Genomic DNA, 21,832 nt, shown 5'->3' with positions numbered 1-21,832 from the left:
ACATTAATGATTTGCCAGATGTATGTCCAGATATAGGTCTACAGATGTATGCAGATGACACAGTGGTGTATGCATCTGGTAATACCTGTACTTCTGTGGCTGACAAACTAAATGTCAGCTTAGATAAAATATAATCTTGGCTGGCTTCATCTTGTTTAACTTTAAACACAAAAAAAAAAAACTTGTCTGCTTTTCCATTAAAAAACTACCTCTACCACAGCTCTTGAATGTACAAATTAATAGGGAGCTTATTGAACAAGTACCTGAAGTGAAGTATCTAGGAATAATTATAGACTGAATCAGTTGAACTTTAAGTCATATCAAGAAAATCTATAAGACCGTTAAGGCCAACTTGGGCTGCTTTAGGATGATAAGAAACTGCCTGACTCTTGACTGTGCTTTTATTTTTTTTAAATTCTATGATTCTCTCACACATATTGTATGGCTTGACCACATGGTCCCAAGCTCACCAGACATCAGTTAAGACCATAGAGTGTCTATATAACCGAGCTTTGAAAGTCCTAGACAAGAAGAGAATAAGGTACAGTATCATCACTGCCAAATTTGAAGCAAACATAAGATTTTAAGCTTTGCTACTTTTATCTCCCTGCATTTTGTTAAATTGGTCTTCAAATGCCTAAATAACGCTGCTCCCCTTCCCCTTTGCAGAACAATAATAAAACCGCAAAGTGGTACCAGAACCATCACCCGAGCAGCGTTAAAAGGCAATTGTAGCATCCCTTTCCGTAGAATATAATTTGCCCAAACTGCATTTTCAGTAAAGGGGCAAAATTATGGAACTTTCTGTCAGACCACTTGAAATGTATTTCAACATTAGCCACTTTTTAAAAATAAATACCAAATTGTGGCTAATTCGGGAACAATCTTGCTCTCATATTTAGTTTTTACACTGTGTTCTCATTGTATACTTTCCTTCCATTTTCATTTCATTTCTTTTTATTTCATCTTTATTGTATTTTTAATAATAATGTAAATCTGTATTTTTATTTGTAACCAAAAGCCCTACTAGGGACAAGTATCGAGAATTAGCTTCGGCTAAAAACACTGATACATACATCAGATGACTGTTGAAGTTATCTATGTTTTTTGTATCAGTCCCTATCTAAATAAACCTTTTTATATAAAAAAAATAAATAAATTGACTTGTCAGACAGGAAGGGTGAGTATAGACCTAAAATGCTTCTGTAGAGGTGAAGACTTCTCCGCCAACACCCACTGAACGATTCTTGACAAACACAAGTCCAGCTGAGGCTGATGGGAATGTTCTGCAGGTATTTGGTCATAAACCAAAGTATTGGACACATTAAAATATTGACCTGTTGATAGCGCTAGATGAAAAGTCAGAGGATCACCAAAGTTATTACAATTCAACTTGAGGGGAACATAAATGATATTTCATCACAATCCCTCCAATAGTTGTTGTTGAGGTATTTCATACAAAGTCATGAATGTCAAATGTCAAGGTACATTTATTAGTTTACACCTTTCAACAAGGCAATTCTTTACATGAGACAGATAGGCATTACGAAACGATCACAAGAAAATATTAAAAGACACATTCAAATGGTATTAAAAAGGTTAAAATAAAAAATAAGTATAAGGAGGAAGATCAATTCGATCAAAAGCTCCAGTACAGCAACATAGATCTTGGTGGTGTAGAAGTTACAGAACAATACTGCACAAAACCTTATATACTATGCAGTGTAATAACATGTATACTATGCAAAAAAATATTACTGAACCAATGATCAACAGAACGGCTCATGATACTGAAATGGATGATATAAATGACAACAGGAATAGTCGTTACATATGATGTGCATTTAAACTGCAGTGACAATAATCAGGCTGTATCTCATTAAACAGGAAACAGACTGTAAGAAAAAGCCTGAGGATATAGACAGGGAGCCCTCTTGTTGCATCAAGCACTCTAAATATTTTAAGATATTAAAACACACAAAGGATGACCCATACAATTTAGGTACTGTCAACTAGCATCAGTTACTGGCTGATTACTGATGACAGGATTGACTTACTACATTTATTTACTAAATGGACAGGCGCCATGTAAATCTAAAGGTATACCTACACCCAGGAACCGATCTGTATACTTATGTGGTTAATTTACTTCAACCTTAGTTAGTAAGCCGCAGCTGCTGCTCCGTCTCTCGGCTGGGCTCCTTCGCCAGGGGAATTAAACATTTAAAAAGACTTTTAAAAAAATAAAAACTTTAAATGTCTTGTAAAGCTTACACAGGTTATATGTTTTGACAGCTTTTTTGTTGGTACATTCAAATATCTCTTCCCCCCCTTCAGCTCTGTCTGGTTGACGTAAAATGCATCCTTTAGGTGCACCAGAGTGGGCATGTCACCACAGACATCACTCTGGTATACTGAGAAATACAGAGAGCTTTCCCTGGTGGCGAGGGGCCATTGTGTGAACCTTTTTGGCAAGGGCTTGAATTTGACAGACGTTCATTTTTATTGTAAAAGTCCCGCACTCTAGCTTTAATAAAAATATATAGAAAAGAAAAGTCAAAATATTAGAATTGGTGGTTTGTTCTTCGTGGCCTAATTAGACACTGTTGAGCATTATACAGCCCAGTGATGCTCAAATCCAAAAGTCAGTGGAAAGGTCAGAGGATGATACATTTATTTTTGTATTGCTGTTTTAGTTCATTTATTTCTTGTTCATGCTTTTTCTTCAAGTCCTCCGTTTCTTCTTTCAGTGCTTTTTCTTTGTGACTCGAGAGGTTTTGTAACAGAGTGTACTCTTTGCCATGGCTCGCTTCTTTCTCCTGCATCTGTCTCACATGCTTTACCTTCATTTCCTGTACTTCTTCCATGTGCTTCTCCACCAACGCTGTAAAGTCCTTGGTGTATTTCTTTCTGAACTCATTGAACTCTTCAGCTTGTTTTCTGGCATCCTCTTCGCATTTCTCCTTCATTTCCACCAGTTTTTTCTCATAGTTTTCCTCTAATTCTTTCCTCTCCTTCTCCTCCTGTTCTCTTCTGTTCCGATCTTCTTCTTTTCTTTCCTTTTCATGTTTTTCTCTTTCCTGTTCGTATTCTTCTTGGAGCTTTTTAAGTCTTGTTTGCTCCTCATGTCGTCTCTTATCATTTTCTCGATATTGTTTGACCCACGATTCTTTTCTTTCCTTCTCCCAGTCCTCTTTTTGCTTTCTCATCTCTTCTTTACTCTGCTCCAACTCTCTGTCAAGTTTTTGCTCCCAGTCTTGTCGTTGTATATCCTCCTGCTTTTTCCTCTTCCTGTCCTCTTCTTCTCTCATTTCCTGTTCTTTCTTTCTCCCCTCACGCTCTTTGCGGATGTTTTCCTCCATTTCTTTAAGTTGTTTGGCTCTCTCTTGTTCAATTTCTGCTTTCTGTTGTTTCATCCTTCTCTTCACTTCTTCCATTTCCTCCTCATGTTTTCTCTGGAGCTCCACCCTCTCTCTCTGCATTTCTTCTTCTTTCTCTTTCAGGATCCTGTCCACTTCCTTCTGTATTGCTACCTCGGCCTCTTGGAACATTTCTGAGGTGTAGCAGTTGCCGCCATTTTCCTTCAGCATTTTGTTGGACTTCTTCAGCAGCTCTCCGACTTGATTCTTGTTTGTTTGATTATTGTTATTGAAGACCTGGTATCTTCCTCCACAGTCATGTATCAGTTTTTTCAAAAAGTCATCACAGTCTTCTATGTAACTCTCAATTGTTTTGTTTTTCAGATCATCTCCTCTGGTGAATAGAATGATGATGAAATCTCCTGAATGCTTGCCAAAATATTTCTTGATCAGTTCCACAGAGTCTTTTTCCTCTTGTGTGAAGCGACCGATCTGCAGCACCAGTAAGAACACATGAGGTCCAGGAGACAACATGCTGATGCATTTCACAAGTTCGTGTTGAACGTCATCATTGGACAGCGTTGTGTCGAACAAGCCGGGGGTGTCGACCACAGCAACAGATCGTCCATCAATCTCTCCTGTTTCTTTCTTGCAAAACTTGGTCACAGACTTTGAGCTGGGAGTAGACATAAAACATTCTTTGCCCAGAATGGTATTTCCAGTTGCACTCTTGCCACTGCCAGTTTTTCCAAGCAGCACTATTCTGAGACACTCTCTGCTCTGAATGGTGTCATCAGTTCCCATATTACTTTTATGTTTTAAATCCCTCAGTTCAGCTTTAAGTTTTGTATTATTGTTCTCCTGCTCTTCAAACTTCTCTGCCTGAGCCTTGGTAATCATTTTCATTGTGAAACATCTGGATCCTTCAACTCTCGTTTTTTCCACAGCATCCAAGAGCTCTGGGATCTGCTGCTGGTCCTTGATGTTGAGAACAACATATCTTCCTCCACAGCTCTGACAGAGCTCCTGGATGTCCTTGTTTTCCTTAAGAAAATTAACAACAGCTGGAGCTGTAGGATCTGACTCCACAGTGAACAGAATCATGATGAAGTCATTGACTTGAGAGCTGAAAGTGTTCTGGATGGTCTGTAACTCTCCCTTGTCATCACCAGTGAGGGGACCCACAGGTAGGACCATGATGAAGGCGTGGACACCCTCAGGATCACAGAGGGAGATACACCTGAATGATTCCTCCATCACTGCCTTCTGACGTTCTCCATACAAGGCAGGCAGCTCCACCAGGGAAACCCAACGTCCACACACCTCTCCCTGATGTTTAACACACTCTGATGAGTTGGAGACTGAATGAAGCTCTGTCTGACCTAAAATGGCCTTGGCTGCTGAAGTCTTCCCTGCTCCTCTCCTCCCACACAGAACCAGGTTTAAAGCTGGTCTGATGTGTCCAGATGTTGGTCTGGTGTCTTCAGTGAAGGTGAGGAAGGTTCCTTTGTTTTCATGCACGATGTTCTCAATCTTCTCCATTAATGCTGTTTGGTCAACTTCAGACTGTAGTGTAGACTCCATGCTGTAGTGTCTTCCTCCACAGTCTTTAAGGAGTTCATTAACACAGACACTCATTTCATTCCCATGTGTCATGATGATCATTGAGTACTTAAAGTAATCTTGACCAAACAAACTCAGGATGAACTTCAGTGTTTGTCTGTTCTCCTCAGTGAAGTCAGAAGGCTTTACTAACAGCAGCAGGACATTTGGTCCAGGTGAACAAAGAGTCACACAGTGCTTTAGTTCTCTTCTCACGTTCTCCACAGACAGACTGAATACATCTGGAGTTTTTACTACTATTAATGATTTTCCTCTCCACTCTCCAAAGAAGGCCATAGATTGACTGGTTGGGGAAGTTGTTTGGTGAGAAGGACCTTTGACCCTGATGAAGTTACAAAGCTTTTTCTGTTTGTCCTCACTTTTTCCCAGAAGCACAATCCTGTATGCCAATGCTGTAAAACAAAAGACACAAAGATTAAAAAGCTCACTATGAATGGCATTTATAATTTGTATAGAGCATATGTTAAATTATTAAAAAAAAAATGTGGGCATCAAACACTCGATTTCCTGCATTCTGGTGAATTTTTATGCAACAATTTGGGTAAGTAGACACAATTCCGTCAGATCGTTTTTAGATCTCGACATTTCCTGTTTTTTGAGGGGGACAAATCTACCTCTTCTAAATATTGGGGGAGGACATATGCCCTGCATCCCGTATCTATAAAAATCCATAGTAAAATACATGATTAGCGTTGTGATGAATTTACTTACTGTGAGTCATAGGGGGTTTCTCTGAAAGTTGTTCATGGATTTTCTTATCCAAATGCAGCCCTGTGAAAAGATGACATCAATAATTTGCAGCTTAATGTTCTTATTTACGGTTTCATCACCTTGTCAGAAATGTTTCTGCACTTTACCAGCATCTTTAACAGCATCTGTTAAAGAAGTCTGTTTTTTCTTTTGTTTTAGACTTTGATGATCACCTGGTAAAGTAGACGCTGTGTCCTCAAATACATCACAGCTCACATGCTCTCCATTGTTCTCCTTTGCAGTTTGACCCAAAGCGTGTTAACAGCTCTGGAAGTTCAAGGCCCTTCAGCTTCAAGTATCTGTATCTACATTTTCTGATCATGTCTTTTAATGGAGGGTATGTTTCCATTAAACCTGATCTTTCCACTCTGGGGGTTGATATCAGAACCAATGAATGATCAAATGACTGATCACTGAACTTGTCAAGGATTGATTGTAGCCTCTGTTTGTGTTTCTCAGTGAAGTCTTCAGGCTGTAGAACCAGCAGGAACACATGAGGTCCAGGATCAGAGTGTTTCACACATTTTTCTACATGTTCTGTCAGTTTTTTCTTCAGAGATGTTGGGGTGCAGCAGATCTGGAGTGTTGATGACAACGATTATTTTCTCCTTTAACCGTCTGACTTTCGGACAGGGGTCTGGTTCTTCCTCAGTAGTTGAATACAGTCTCTCCCAGTATGAAGTTCCCCACTGAACTCCTCTCAGACCAGCTGTTCCCCAGCAGAACAACCCTCAGCTCAGACACTGAAACACAACGATTCAGAAAACGCAACTAAATGCAGACTTGCATGTATTCATTTATAGTTTCATTGCTGTTTATCTTTAGGGGTTTAGTTGCTTACTTACAGATTTTACATACGAAATATTGTAAACTCAGATACTCTCTGTCAGGTGGCAGCCACTCATAGCTCTTACAGCGCTTCAGAGGACACAGATCATCTGTGACAGGAAGGATTCATCTGTTTACTTTATCACATGTGGCACGAACACTGTCACCATCTGTTTATTTTTATTTAATTGCCATCTTTTCCTGTTTTTGAGTGATATATAAGTACTATTAGCTGCTGAAAACCGGAGTCAAGTTCCCTTTATGCAAAAGCCCACTTAGTCAATAAAACTAATTCAGATTCTGATCACTCAAATGTCCCACGCAGTCTTCTAAAACTGTCATGGCTGATCGTAATCTTTCTTATGGTTATTATCACAGCTACACATCAGACACCCAAGACTTTAAAATCATTTTAGAATCACACATTTAAGTAATACTGTATGCAATACAGCTGATTATGACAAAAACTGTTAAAAAAGTAATACGGCAGCAAATTCAAACACCACACTGGCTTGTGTTTTGTCTCCACCTAGTGGGAATCTCTTGGCAGAATGCCAGCCATTGAAAGAAAGACAAGTCTCAGTATTTCTTCAAAGGCAGGGATTTTTATAAATTGAAAAATAAAACAAATCACGATTTTCTTTCAGTATGTGACAGAGAAATAATAAAATAACAGTGATAAAATGTAAAAGTTGATTAAATAGTGACTATGGTCCAGCTGTGGGTTGTATCTCATTTAAGGTCTGAGGACACCGCTCTTTAGTTATCTCTATAATCTGTAGACGGAGAGAGAGACGTTTATCCAGATTTATAAAGTCTGACTGGACTCACCTGAGGCTGCAGTCGCCATAGTGTGCTCTCCTGCAAACTTCACTAATTCAACTGAAGACCAACTGCTGCATTAAGAACCTAAAGAAAGAACATTTTAGATTTAAATTATCTCACTTATTAACACCAAAATGTTTTACAGAGGAAATATTAGTAGATTGTAGTTCTATGGATTGACCTATTACTGAAACCTCAGCCACAAGAAGACCCTTACGTTTGGTTTTATAAACATCAGATCACTGTACACCAGGGCCGTACTGATAAATGATTAGATTAGCGTAGTGTTGATATGACTGGTTTATGTGAAACATGGCTGAAACTAAATGTTTTCTAATCACCTGACCACACCAATGGCCATATTGCTCTGGGCTGCTAAACAACTCACTTACTGTATTGTAAGTGTAGTTTCAATTTCACCTCGTGATATTACCTTCAACTCATTTGAGGCTCTTGTGTTAAAACCGCCTCAAACCATAGCTCAAAACACTCTGACGAGTCTTTTTAAAAAGATTTCTAAATTGGAGGATAAGAAGATTGTAGACACTGTTAAGAGCTTCTGTACACTAGTCCTGTAAGAATCGTATCTTTAAAAAATAATGTGTTGATTCAACTCTGAAGTTGTACAGCTCTATACATCAGCTGTTTCTGATACTTTCATACCAGCACCGCAAAGTACAGTTATAGAATCAAGTCAACATACAAACAACAAAAACTGAACATTAAAGTGCTCATATTGTGCTTTTTGGCTTTTCCCCTTTCCTTTATTGTGTTCTATATCTTTTTTGTGCATGTTATAGGTTTACAAAGTGAAAAAGCCCAAAGTCCACCCCAAAGGGACTTATCTCCAACAGAACACTGTTCACAAACTGCTCCAAACAGCTCTATTGTAGTCCAGCCTTTACTTCCGTGACGAACACTCGTCACTTTGTAACAGACGTTATAATGCTCGCCTAGCTGCTAGCGTAGCACGCCCTCATACTCTGCAACTGACTAGCTAGCAGTGCTTACCTAGGTACTGCACGTGTGCGACTCCCAACAAAGATGGAACAGAAGTGAGATGCCTCACTCTGTAGCTAAAACAGAGAGTAGGATTGCACAATATTAACAAAATGTGATATTGATTATGAATATTGCGATATAGATATTAATTTTTAAACATGTAAAATTACAAAAGTTACAGGAAAACGCATCAAAATAGATTCATAACAAATAAAACAAGTTTTCTTAGAACACAAGGTTTATTTAAACTGACGGTCATATTGGACTGGTACAACATGAATAAATAAATAAGGACCATGTCTACAGAACAGGACAGTTTTATTGGTTGGACAGTATAATATAAATAAATAAATAAAGCGGTCACAACTTTTCTTTCGCTTCTCTGATTCGTTCCATTTTGTTGTCTCAATCTATTTCTTCACTTACACTGTCACTCTGTCGACACACACTATAGTATAGAGCGTACCACGTGTGTGCACGTGTGTTCCACTTGCACATGTTGTGACAAACCCTATAGTCTATAGGGTTTGTCACAACATGTGCAAGTGGCACGGTAACTGGCCAATGAAACATGATCATTATAGCGTTTCAAGCGGGCTCTAAATCAAACACAACTAAGCCACACAGCCAACGGACGGGACGCAGCACTCCACGAAAGAAACAAAATATTGCAAATAGTGCAACCCCTTTCGATATAATATTGCGCAACGTGATATTGCAATAACGATATTGAGTCGGTATATCATGCACCCCTAACAGAGAGCTCAACACACAGGGTGAAAGGAGGAGCTGCAGCAATGTAGTAGTACAACAAAATATGGTGTTTTTTGAAAATGAAACCACATAAACCTATTCTGGTACAACCTCTAAATACAATTATGAATCTGAAAATGAGCATAATATGAGCACTTTAAGGACTTTAGGCTACTACATACATAACACTGTTCAGCTGTCTGCATTAAACTCTGGCAATTTATACTGGCATTTATCTTGAATCTACTCACCAGAAATTGTTACTTTGTCATTTTCCCTCCAATAAAGACACGTACAGGCCTGGTACAGACTGATAGCTCTGACTCACTGAGAGCTGAGTGTAAAGAGGAGACAGAAGGTCAGGAGAAAGAACCAAAAGATTAGATGCAAGACTAAGACAACCCTGGACTAAATTCCTTGGCGAAGCTGATTGACTGATGAAGATAATAATAATAATAATAACAATAATAATAATAATTGATATAATAATCTTGATGGGTATAAAACATGTACTGTAGCTATATCCAGAGCCGCGGGAACATATTTTGAATTGGGGGTGCTGACAAATTTTCCAGAGTGAAGTTTTCAGCCAAAGTCAACCACCACACACCAAACTGCATCCATCACATTTATTGAACTGTATAGATATTCAATTCATTATAAATAGCCTGTCCAAGACAATAATTAGCCAGCCATAGGCTACTGATCACGAAACACCGGAAAATAATCCCGTTATCACTATTCAACCAAGTGAAATTTCTTTCATACCCATACTGTCAAGATGAAGACAAAATATCTCTATTTATTAAAACCAAGGCACTTCGTGGTGTCAAAACAGTACTAAGGCTTCGGTAATACAACAAGGTACACGCTCCAAAAGCGAAAAAACAAAAACAAGAATAAAGTCCAAAATCCAAGACAGAACAAAATAAGCACGATACAGGCACACAGCTACGACAATGGTACAGAATATGCCTACTACAAGCTCAAAAACGGAGCCACAAAACACAAGGGTATAAAACACATCACTGAATTATATCAAATCAAAATGAAGCAAGCCAGTCTGCGGCTGCCCTGCTGCTGCGAGCTTGGCTTACAAGATTAGCTCCCTTGTCGTCTGTTGCTAGCAGGGACGCTGTGGCAGTGACAGGTGTAGAGGGTGCTGCTGCTACTTCTTTCGGTTACAGTTGCTGAGTTTTCTGCCTCCAGTCTTTTAGGCTTTTTAGCCTGTGGTTGATTTATAAAGAAATCCAAAATGCGCTTTTGTGCCATGGTTAGCTAACTTCTGTACTGTTGACCAGCTGGGAAAGTTTCCACAACTATCTTCATTCATGAATGAGTGTCAGAGGCGCACAGCACGCCTTGCTCTTGGCAAAATCAGCAGATTCATTCTAATCAAATTATGTGTTTATCTCTTACTTACCAGATTTTAAAATGTATTACATTTAATTTGTAATGAAAGGAATTAGATTTATATTAATAATCAATTTATTAAAAGTATTTTTTTATTTTTTTATTATGGTTGTAGTAGTTTGTCCTTTCGCTGCAGCACCCTCCGCACCCCTAGTTCCCGCGGCCATGGCTATATCTGCGATATAAGTCATCTACTTTCAAAGTAATAAGAATAGTCTAATAGGAGTTCACGCTGAGTCTCTCACATGTAGCCTAATATTGCTGCACGTTCACACTGAAACCACAGGCGATCAGATACCAAGAGAGGATTGACTTCCTCGTCTTATCTGAAATGGCGTCTCGACACTTCACTTCGGCCTAATGTAACATAACCATTTGTTACAGTCGTCTCAGTTAATCTCCTCATTTCAGAGAGATTTTAGAGGATAAAAAAACATGTAAAATCATAACCGTACCACAGAAGAGTATCTTCCTCGTTTTCTCACAGACTGGTGGATGGGTGTCGTTTATTTCCGATTCAAACATAAATACCATTAACTTGGCTGGTCACAACCGACATACTACACATATACATGTTAATACAGTAAACCTACATGCTTCCACATATACAGTATCTATTATTGTTTTTTATTAACTCTATTAACTCATCAACCATACCGATACTTTTACTTTAATTACTTGGTTATTTTTCTTTTTTCGTTTAGTTTTGGTCGAGTTTACTTACCTACTGGATTTCTTGCTGCGACACAAACAAGAGTAAAAGTGAAAGGAATAAACGGTCAGGAGGAAGGGCGTCAAGTTCACCAGGAGCCAAACATTTTTTTAAAGCTATAACTAGGCTACTGGAGGAGTAGGCTGTTTGTGTAGATTAGCGACAGATTGGTTTGATTGAGTGTCAGTGTCTCATTTGCAAAGAGCTTTGTACTTTTTAAAACTTGACCTGCTGATATTTACTATTAATAAGCTCTATGTTGTATATTTAAAATGTACTGTGTGTGTATACAGACATATAGGTATGGGATAACGTAAAGTTCACTTCTGTTTCTGTGTTGTTTTTTGTACCTGCAGATGAACCATTTTCAGAAGCATTTGACAAAGGTTTGTTATCTGTAATTTAACTTTACAAATGCTAGACTATTTTACAGCAATTACAATAATTTGCAATCATGCACTTAATACGTTTCTATTATTATTATTATTATTATTATATATTTGCATTATATATATTGTATAAAACAAATATATTTGTTTGACAAAATTTCTCATCACAAGGTCTCTTTACTGGGTTTTTTCTTAGACACATCTCATGGCCTTCTTCAGCAGTTGGAGTTTGCTCAGTTGCCATGGGTATGGTTAAGTTGGTATTGTCACAGCACAGGTTAGTACTGTTAAAATAAGTTTTGTTGGTAGGTGTATTAGATTTAATTAGCCTACCACTAACTCTTATGGTTGTACCAGCTACTTGGCCAGGTAGGCCAAAACAAGCCTACACAGCCTATACTTGAGTGCAAGGCACAAACACAAATCACTATTCCAACATGCTATTTAGTAGGCTAAAAAAGTATGCGCATGGACTATTAAATAGAGTATGTGGCCTCTACATCTCACAATGCAATGCAGTAGTAACAACAATAGTCATAACAGAAAAACTGACAGCGACCAAGGCAGCTCTGTAACGTCAATAATGCTTCAATTTACATTTCTACATCTTAGAAATCTGTGATTTTGTCACCTGTGACCGTTGGACTAGTTAATTAGGCTACCCTTTCCATTAAGATAAGCATTACGATTCAAGAGGTTTATTTGTCATATGCACAGTGAAGACACAATGGATAAAAAAGGAGAATAATACAATAAAGCTTAAACAAACAATAAAAAGTTGTAATAAATATTTGAAAAAAATATAAAAAATGGATAAAGTGCATATAAGTGCACTGTGCCTAGCAGCTCTGTATATGGTGTGAGTCCAGGAGACTAGGAGGGGAAGATGGAGTGTGTGTGGAGGGATAGTGCAGAGTTGAGGAGTCTGATGGCCTGTGGATAGAAGCTGTTTGTGAGTCTTGTTGTTCGTGCTTTCACACTCCTGTAGCGCCTTCCTGAGGGCAGGAGTGTGTAGAAACTGTGTTGTGAGTGTGTATTGTCTTTAATGATGTTGTGGGCTCTCCTGATGACCCTGGTGGTGTACATGTCCTGTAGTCCTGTAGGGCTGCTCCACAGTAGTCTAGCTATCACCAGACCAAGCTCAATCTTTTAAGATTGCAGGGCGAAATCAAATCGCCGGGCAGATCGGGCTGGGTTTACCCAGTCTAGCTCCACAGATGAGTAGTGCAGTTTTTATAACATGTTGGAAAGCCTTCCTGTCCCGAGCAGTGCTGTCTCCATACCACAATGTGATGGAGCTGGTGATGACACTCTCAGTGGAGAGTGGTAATTATTATTATTATTATTATTATTATTATTATTATTATTATATTTACAGTGGTAAATATGTAGAAGTTGCTACTCAGCACACAACCCTGTGGGGTCCCTGTGCTTACAGTTCTGATGTCAGATGTCCGTTGTCTGTTTGTAAGAAGGTCTGTATGGTTTGACCGTATTAAATGCTCAGCTGTAGTCAATAAATAGCATTCTCACATATGTGTCTTTGCTTTCAAGAAGCATGAGGCCTGTGTGGATGGTGGCGTTGACAGCATCGTCAGTGGACTGGTTCTGTCGATACGCAAATTGTAATGGGTCCAGGGTGGCTGGGATGGTTCTCTTGATGTGGGACAGGAGTATCCTTTCAAAGCACTTCATCACAACTGGGCTGAGTGCCACAGGACGAAAGTCATTTAAGCAGGTCACAGTACTTTTTTTTCGGTAGGGGCACAATGGTGGTGGACTTGAAGCAGTTGGGCGATGCCAGTAGATCTGATCTGAGATCTGAGACTCTCGGGAAGTGTAGTGGTAATTACAGCTCAGTGCATCCGACAAGATGCATACTACTGTTTATTCACAAAAAAGTGTGTTGAAATCAAATACATATTGAGTATGCAGGGCATGGTATGCGATTTTGGACGGAGCCCTGTATGTCAAAGGTGTACATACAATATATGATTAGAATTAAATATTTTCTTATGTAAAGCTAACATGGGAACAATACACATTTTTACAGTACATCTGTCATTGTCATTGTGTTTGTGTCTTAATGAATATGCTCTGTAACTCTAAAGTGCAATTGTAATAGTGATAAAGATGCTGTATTTCTGAACAGGGGCGGGGCTAGAAGGGCACAGGGTGGCACCTGCCCCCCCCTGAAATATGATTGGCCCCCCTAATCCATGGGCTAGAGTGCTGTCAATCTGACAATTATGATTTCTATTGGATCAGAGTACTGTCACTTGGCTGCCTGTTCTGCCAATCTTCCCAGCCCTTGTCACATGACCAATTCATGTTTTCATGACAACTATTAAAAATTCTGATACCATGGAACCAGCATTGGACTTGTTTTTGTGTGGCAAAAACAAGTGGCAGACTGAGCCTATAGAAAATGTGTATTGTCTTCGGATATACAATTTGTTTAAAATGAAACAAGTGAAATTAATAATGAATGTAATGTGTTTTACTTAGCAGAATTACATTGGGTTGGGTTGGGTTGGCATACAGATTTTCAATGTTGTATTCTAAGAAAATGCACTTGAAACTACATTTTGCAGTATTTCTTTATTTCCCTATAGGTTTCCATTTGTTTCTCGTTTTAAGTACCAGTTGTGATTTGTTGATCTGTTTTAGATTGCTAATGCCTCGTTCGGACTGTGTAGGGGCATGTTTTTCTTACATGTCCATTACAACATTGGATTTTACTGAAGCTACATCGTGTCGGTGTTTTACTTTAGATTTTCCCCTTTACGCAACACAATACATCTGTTAAATGTAACTAATAATAACGTCTATTTTGCACACCTTACAGCAAGCAATTTGCACATTGTATGCATGCACGCATAAGTCTTATGTTAGTATGTCCATCGACTGTTCGAGAAGCAGTTATCAGAGGATGATGCATTTGTTGGTTTTATAGTTATCTTTTAAACCACTTATTAGTTGTTCTTGTGCTGTCTCCATTTCTTTGATTTTTCTTTCTTTTTCTCTGAGTTCTTCTTTTAGCGTTGTTTCTTTATGACTTGAAAGATCGTCTAGCAGTTTATACTCCTTGCTGTGCTCTTGCTTCAGTGCCTCCTTTTCTTCCATATGCTCTTCCATCAAACCTGCAAAGTTCCTGATGTATTTCTGTCTGAATTCATTGAAGTCTTCCGCTTGTTTTCTAGCCTCCTCTTCATATTTCGTGTTCATATCATCCATTATTTTGGTATATTTTTCCTCTAACTCTTTTATTCCGTTTCCCTCCTGTTCTCTTCTGTTTTGATCTTCACTTTTTATTTTGTTCTCATGTTTTTCTCTCTCCTGCTCGTATTTCATTTTGAGCTCTTTGAGTCTTGTTTTTTTCCTGCTCTCTATCTTCCTTTTCTCTGCGGCGTTTTTCCCAATATTCTTTTCGTTCCCTCTCCTGAGCTTCTCGTTCCTTTCTCATATTTTCTCTACTCTGATGTAGCTCAGTTCTCTTTTCTTCATCTGATGCAGAATTTATTTTTATTTGTTTCTGCAAAATGTTAAGCTTTTCTTCCCACTCCCGTTGTTCATTTTCTTCCTGTTGTAATTGCTTTCTATCTTCTTGCTTTTTTCTTTTCCTTTCTTTCTCTTCTCAAGCTCCTTGTAAATTTCTTCCCTCATTTCTTCGAGCTGTCTGACTCTCAATGCTCTCTCCTGTTCAGTTGCTGCCCTCTTTGCCAACATTCTTTTTTCCATTTCTTTCATTTCTTCTCCATGTTGTCTTTCGAGTTCCTCTCGCTCTCTCTGCATCGCTCCTTCCATGTTTTTCAGGATCTTCTCCACTTCTCTTGCAGCATCTCATTGCTGTAGCAGCCACCTCCATTTTTCTCCACCATGGTGTCAATCTTGTTTATCAGCTCAATAACTTGCGTTTGGTTTTGTTCATCATAGTTATTGAACACATGGTATCTTCCTCCACAGTCAGCAATCAGTTTCTTAAAGGAATCATCACATTCTTCTTGAATGTATTCCTCAACACACTGCTCCTCATGTTCCAGTGAATCTCCTCTTGTGAAAAGAATGATGGTGAAATTTTCAGATTTTTTTCCAAAGACGTCCTTGATAAGTTTTAATGTGTCCTTTTCCTCTGTGGTGAGTCTGCCAATTTGTAACACCAACAGGAAGACATGAGGTCCTGGAGCCAGAAGACTGATGCATTTCACCATCTCCTCATTAACCTCTTCATGGGACAAAGTTGTGTCAAACAGACCAGGAGTGTCGACTACAGCGACAGGACGACCTTCCACTACAGTCTCTGCTTTCTGACACTCTTTGGTGACTGATCTTTGGCTTGATGCAGCTCTGAACGCTTTACTTCCTAGAATGGTGTTTCCTGTAGAGCTCTTTCCACAGCCGGTCTTCCCTATCAGCACAATCCTGAGACACTCTGGGCTCTGCTTCTCATCATCACCTGGGGAATAAAAAACCTGGAGTTACTTTAAATGGCGACAGTTAAAGGTTCCAGAGCCCAATGTATAGAACATTGTTTATAACAAAGAGTTGTACATCAACGCAGGATGAAATAATTTTGTATACTTACAGCTTAACGTGGTCTTTGTTTTCTGTTTGTCAGGTTCAGCCTGTAGTGTGGTGTTGTTTTTCTCTTTTTTGGCATATGTTAATGTTTCTGTTGTATAGGAACATGGTGAACCCTTAGGTGCCCTCACCCTCTCCACAGTGTCCAACAGCTCTGGGATCTGCTGCTGGTCCTTGATGTTGAGAACAACATATCTTCCTCCACAGCTCTGACAAAGCTCCTGGATGTCCTTGTTTTCCTTAAGAAAATTAACAACAGCTGGAGCTGTAGGATCTGACTCCACAGTGAACAGAATCATGGTGAAGTCAGTGACTGGAGAGCTGAAAGTGTTCTGGATGGTCTGTAACTCTCCCTTGTCTTCATCAGTGAGGGGACCCACAGGTAGGACCAGGATGAAGGCATGGACGCCCTCAGGATCACAGAGGGAGATACACCTGAATGATTCCTCCATCACTGCCTCCTGAAGTTCTCCATACAAGGCAGGCAGCTCCACCAGGGAAACCCAACGTCCACACACCTCTCCCTGATGTTTAACACACTCTGATGAGTTGGAAACTGAATGAAGCTCTGTCTGACCTAAAATGGCCTTGGCTGCTGAAGTCTTCTCTGCTCCTCTCCTCCCACACAGAACCAGGTTTAAAGCTGGTCTGATGTATTCAGACATTGGTTTGATGGTCTCTCCAGTGAAGGTCAGGAAGGTTCCTTTGCTATGACATACAACCCTCTCAATCTTCTTCATTAACTGTCTTTGGTCATCTTTCAACATGCTGTACTGTCTTCCTCCACAGTCTTGAAGCAACTGATTCACAGACATACTTTCAATCCCGTTATGTGTCAAGATGACCATTGAGTGTTTAAAGGCATCTTGACCAAACAAACTAAGAGTGAACTTCAATCTTTCTGTCTTCCTCTCTGTGAATGTAGATGGTTTGACTAACAGCAGCAGGACATTTGGTCCAGGTGGACAAAGAGTCACACCTTCCTTCATCTCTTCCTTCACTGCTTCCACAGGCAGACTGAAGATGTTGGGGGTTTTAACTACTGTTACAGATTGTTCTTTCCACTCCCCATAGGTAACCACAGATTGCGTGACTGTAGAATTTTTTTGGAAATGAACCCCTTGACCAATGATTAAGTTTACAAGTCTTGTCTTTTTGTCTTCACTTTTCCCCAACAGGACGATCCTGAGTGCAGATTCTGTAATTCAACAAAGAGAGAGAGAATGTGTGGAAAATAATTGATGTAGTAATTCAAACCAGAACCTGTACTTAATTTGTAAGATGTATCAGTCTAACAGAAACTAACTGATATTCACAACTAGTAAAAGCTTATGTACCATCATAAATAAGTTAATACTAGAGGCCATCTTGTGAAGGGATCACACCAGCCGTGACGCCAAATCAGGCCAAGAGCGTAAAGTGTGTGTGTCCTTCTTCATCACACCGTTTGACAAACTCATCTACCACTGGCCCATGCTCAGATTCATTTTCATTCATAAAGATGAATCTGAGCATGGGCCAGTTGTAGATGAGTTTGTCAAATAGTGTGATGAGACCTGTCTCTAATCAAATCTTACAAAAACCAAAGATATGGTCATCGATTTAGGAAATCATCTCTCCCTCCATCTCAGACCTTTATCAAAATGACTGGCATTGAGTTTGTAGAACATTATAAGTATCTGGAAACAGTTATGATGAAAAGGGACAGAAAAAATGTGTACTTCCTTAGGAAGTTAACTACTTTTTAATCTGGATAGGAAAAGTATGTCTTTATTTATAAACTCAATCTTTACTTAATTCATTCAGATTTCATTAGTGATAGACCGATTTTATCGGCCGGCCGATATATCAGGCTCCAAATATCGGCTCAAGAAACTCGGCAGCCCGTATCGGTCATCGGCTAAGGCTGATGAAAAAAAATCGGCATCGGCACTAAAAAATCCATATCGGTCAATCCCTAGATTTCATTTATTCATTAATGTTAAGTTATTAAATTAATTTCTTTCACATCATTAATTACCACCTTGGCCATGACACTATGGTGAACATTCTTTAAAGTGCTTTTCACTTACCGGTAACTTTAACAGTGTCCGAGATAGCAGAGATTGCTTCCTGTTTTTTCAGTTTTTGGTGATCAACGGGTAAAGCAGATGCTGGATCTGCAAAGACTTCACAGCTCACATAGTCTCCTCGGTTCTCCTTCACAATTTGGTCCAAGCATTCCAGCAGCTCTGGAAGTTCAGTGGTCTTCTTCCATAAGTACTTGTCTCTGCAAATTCTGATGGTGTTTTTTAAGGGGTCATAGTTTTCCCTGACACTTGAACTCTCCTCTCTGGGTGTTGAAATCAGAACCAGTGAATGATCAAATGATCGATCACTAAAGAGTTTCATGACTCGCCAGAGTCTCTGTTTTTGTTTCTCAGTGAAGTCTTCAGATTGTAGAACCAGCAGGAACACATGAGGTCCAGGATCAGAGAGTCTCACACAGTTTTCTACATGTTCTGCTACTTTGTGTTGGAAGATGTTGGGAAGCAGCAGATCTGGAGTGTTGATGACAACTATTCTTTTCTCCTTTAACCGTCCCCTCACTGTCAGACAGCGGTCTGGTTCTTCCTCAGTGTTGAACACAGTCTCTCCCAGTATGAAGTTCCCCACTGAACTCCTCTCAGACCAGCTGTTCCCCAGCAGAACAACCCTCAGCTCCGACACTGAAAAGAAAACATCAAAGATTATCAAAGGAATCCCTGGTAGAACATCACCTTGTTGGGTCATTAGTAGTCTCAGACTTTCTCTAAAGATGGGGGGATGTAGTCACCTCCTTTAAAGCAACATTACGTAATTTCTTTGTATACCTTAAAATAACAGCTTCAAAATCATTGTGATGCTACTCTGACTTATATATAACTATAACTATAACTGTAGCTGATGTCAGCTAGTTAGCTCAGTTAGCCATGCTGCCAGGACTGGGAGCTCGAAGCACTGGGGGAGTGTTGATGTTTACACTGCTAGCACAGGAGCTTTGGACCCCTGGGAGAATTTCGGTGCCAGAACTGGAGCCACATGGCATGAATGTATAAAAAAAATAATCTGCATACGGCATTCTAGGCGAAGCCCCCATCATCCTATGAGAGTTGCATAGTGGCGCATGAAGCCAAAAAAGTTCAACTGCTTAAAAAAAGTTCAAGGCGTATTAGAGGCCTCTGCCGGTCGCTCCGCTAACTTGAATGGTGATTAAATGATTTAATCGTGCGACTCTATCGGGCCAAATAGATCAAATTCTGATAGTGAAACGACTCATGGTGCGGGGGTTGTGACGTCTCTATTACCATGTAAGTCTTTAGAAAAACATTTTTATGGCATCACATGACAGACGTAGAAATTGTAATTTCACTGTTTGGCCTTACAGATGGTACCCACAACCTATGAAACACCGGAGATTCAGATCTTATGAAAAAACAAAATCAATCTGACTCCACTTTGACTTACTAAAAGGTGACAGGAGTTCATAGCTGCTGCGGCGATTCACAGGCTGCACTTTATCTGACACTGTAAGGGGACAGAAATGTATAATTCATTCACATGTATTTTATAATAAGCCTGCTTATGACAGTAATAACTATTGTTTAATAGAGGGGCAATATTTTTTCTACCCAAGAGCCATACCTGTATCCTCAGTTGTTTGTAAACCGTACAATTAATGTGCTACTGATTCAGTATCCTCTGAATGTACATATTAACCACATTCATATAATTCTAAAAAGTGCTAAATAATTACACAACTTTGGTGATATTTGAAACATGATTTAAAAAAACGTTAACCTATGGCCTACTTCACATTCAGCTTCGCACAATCACTCTTATCTGGGAGCTGTGCAGTGCAAATGGATTATTTTACTGGTGACAACTATGCAAGAGTAAGAGGTTCAGTGCCTTGCTCAAAGGCATCTAAAAAGCCATTAGAGGTGAAGTGCACAGTGTTTCTCGTTCAGCTTCCTACCAACATTTTTAAAACACTGGGAGAAACTGATGCATTTTTAGCAACTACAAGGGCACTTGGAGAGTGCAGACGTAAGCCAAGGCAGTGTGAATATTCCCAGTCGGGAACGCAGTTTTACGATTATTCCCCCCCCATTCTCGCAATGTTAATGAAAGCGAAAAATAGTTTGTGTATACACCCTGTGATTTGGATCCACTCCAAAATGTAATGGGTTCTTCCTTGGCCCATGCTACTAGCCTGGCTCTGCCCTCCTACTGACTTCCGCTCAATTTTCATTTCCCTTCAGTACTCCGTCTGGGTTTGCGGGTTAGGGTTAGTTTTGTTAACCCTGGTTTTCTTAGGTTTTCTCTGGTCAAATATTTGGCGGTCCAATCAGCGAACAGAGGGAGTGGCTGAGAACGATGACGTTGAGGACGTGCGCTAGAAAGATGCGAGTGAAGCCATTCGGTCCGTTGTGGCAGCAACGCTGCCGAATATCCAGAAGTTAAAGCCCGAGCAAGAACAATCTTTGCTGGGTTTTGTTGGTGACCATGATGTTGTGGCCCTCCACAACATCATGGGAAAAGTTAGATTTTCCAGCTCGCTCCGTTAGTGGTGAAGGAGTTGGCTAAGGCTAACACTAGCAATGCTAATGCTAAATATAAGCCGATAGTTGTTGTCGGTCTCCCCTCTTGCTGCACATGCGCATGACATACGTCACGACCAAACGTTAGCGATTGGTTATGGCAGATCCAGAGTGGCTCTGGGCAGATCCAATAGTTTTAAACTTCAACAGAGTACCTGCCTTCAAGGAAGTTAACACTTGTCAATGGAGAGAGGCCAGACTCTGTACAAATGAAATGTACGAGAGTCTGGTAGGACCAGGCTACCATGCTACACCCATACAGCTAGTTTTATAAAAATCGGGCCATAGTTTTTTCGTAATCCTGCTGACAGACAAACAAACCAACTAACAAACGGACAAACCGAACGCAAAAACATGACCTCCTTGGCGGAGGTATATATACCCCATACTAAGTCACTTCATCACAAGTCACTGTAAAACATACTGTAATAGTTGAACTCAAACATACAGTACATCTAAATAATTTTGTAGAGTCTGTATATATTTGTAATATAAAGCTTCACTGGACTCACCAAATGTTTCAGCCATCCTGTCACACTGTCACTCACAAGAGAGACATTACACCAGAGAAGCTGCTGACTGTTATGAGAAACACAATACAAATTACAAATTAAAACAACTATATTAACTCAAATATGCATTACTGAAAGGGTGGGAGAGAAATCTTTCTTTTAAAAATATATAATGTATGTTACTTGATAAAGGATGAAGGTGAATGATAGGTACTGAATGACAGCGTTTCTTCAGATATCACAGTAAATATAATGGCATGTCTTATTGATTCTTATTACAGTGTTTTTGAACATGCTTTGACACTCCATACACTTTATAGATGTAGAAATCAATGCAACAGCATGACAAAAATTTTAATGAATTTAGCTTCTTGTTGTCTTTGAGAAAAACATACACATACAGTCATGTGAACAAATTAGGACACCCATGCTAAAGTTGACTAAAAAGAGGAATAAAAAAATC

The 21,832-nt window shown here is 39.5% G+C and overlaps 3 protein-coding genes across 8 annotated transcripts in view; 1 reads left to right on the top strand and 2 right to left on the bottom strand.

Annotated features, from left to right (window-relative positions):
* Positions 1-1,472: 1,472 nt before the first annotated feature.
* LOC144518081 (GTPase IMAP family member 8-like) lies at positions 1,473-11,386 on the bottom strand. 6 transcript variants are annotated; one of them, XM_078250469.1, is made up of 5 exons: positions 11,278-11,382; positions 9,392-9,474; positions 8,397-8,461; positions 7,392-7,469; positions 1,473-5,374 (listed from the first exon to the last, which is right to left on the bottom strand). In XM_078250469.1, exons 4-5 carry the CDS (start codon positions 7,408-7,410, stop codon positions 2,658-2,660), a joined length of 2,736 nt encoding a protein of 911 aa, XP_078106595.1. In that variant the 5' UTR covers positions 7,411-7,469; positions 8,397-8,461; positions 9,392-9,474; positions 11,278-11,382; the 3' UTR covers positions 1,473-2,657. The 6 variants fall into 6 exon arrangements, 4 of the variants coding, with proteins under 4 accessions (XP_078106595.1, XP_078106594.1, XP_078106596.1 ...); XR_013501994.1 differs by lacking the exon at positions 1,473-5,374 and adding an exon at positions 6,185-6,670 and having other exon boundaries at positions 11,278-11,386; XM_078250468.1 differs by lacking the exon at positions 8,397-8,461.
* The window catches only part of LOC144518082 (L-rhamnose-binding lectin ELEL-1-like), a 22,646-nt gene continuing 12,189 nt past the window's right edge, over positions 11,376-21,832 (top strand). Inside the window, exons 1-2 of the mRNA XM_078250472.1 lie at positions 11,376-11,651; positions 11,851-11,931. The gene's annotated coding sequence lies outside the window, so the exon portion shown is untranslated. The remainder of the gene's footprint in view (positions 11,652-11,850; positions 11,932-21,832) is intronic.
* On the bottom strand, positions 15,165-21,385 carry LOC144517547 (GTPase IMAP family member 8-like). Its single transcript, XM_078249630.1, is given in 5 exon segments — positions 15,165-15,487; positions 15,490-16,110; positions 16,240-17,433; positions 18,308-18,943; positions 21,370-21,385. Coding segments are annotated over 5 exon segments (2,775 nt in total). The 3' UTR covers positions 15,165-15,179.

The sequence above is a fragment of the Sander vitreus genome, chromosome 5 (genome assembly GCF_031162955.1).
Source record: "Sander vitreus isolate 19-12246 chromosome 5, sanVit1, whole genome shotgun sequence".
In the NCBI taxonomy this organism is placed as follows: domain Eukaryota; kingdom Metazoa; phylum Chordata; class Actinopteri; order Perciformes; family Percidae; genus Sander; species Sander vitreus.
The sequence above is the reverse complement of the archived record's forward strand: the minus strand, read 5'-3'. Positions and strand labels throughout refer to the sequence as shown.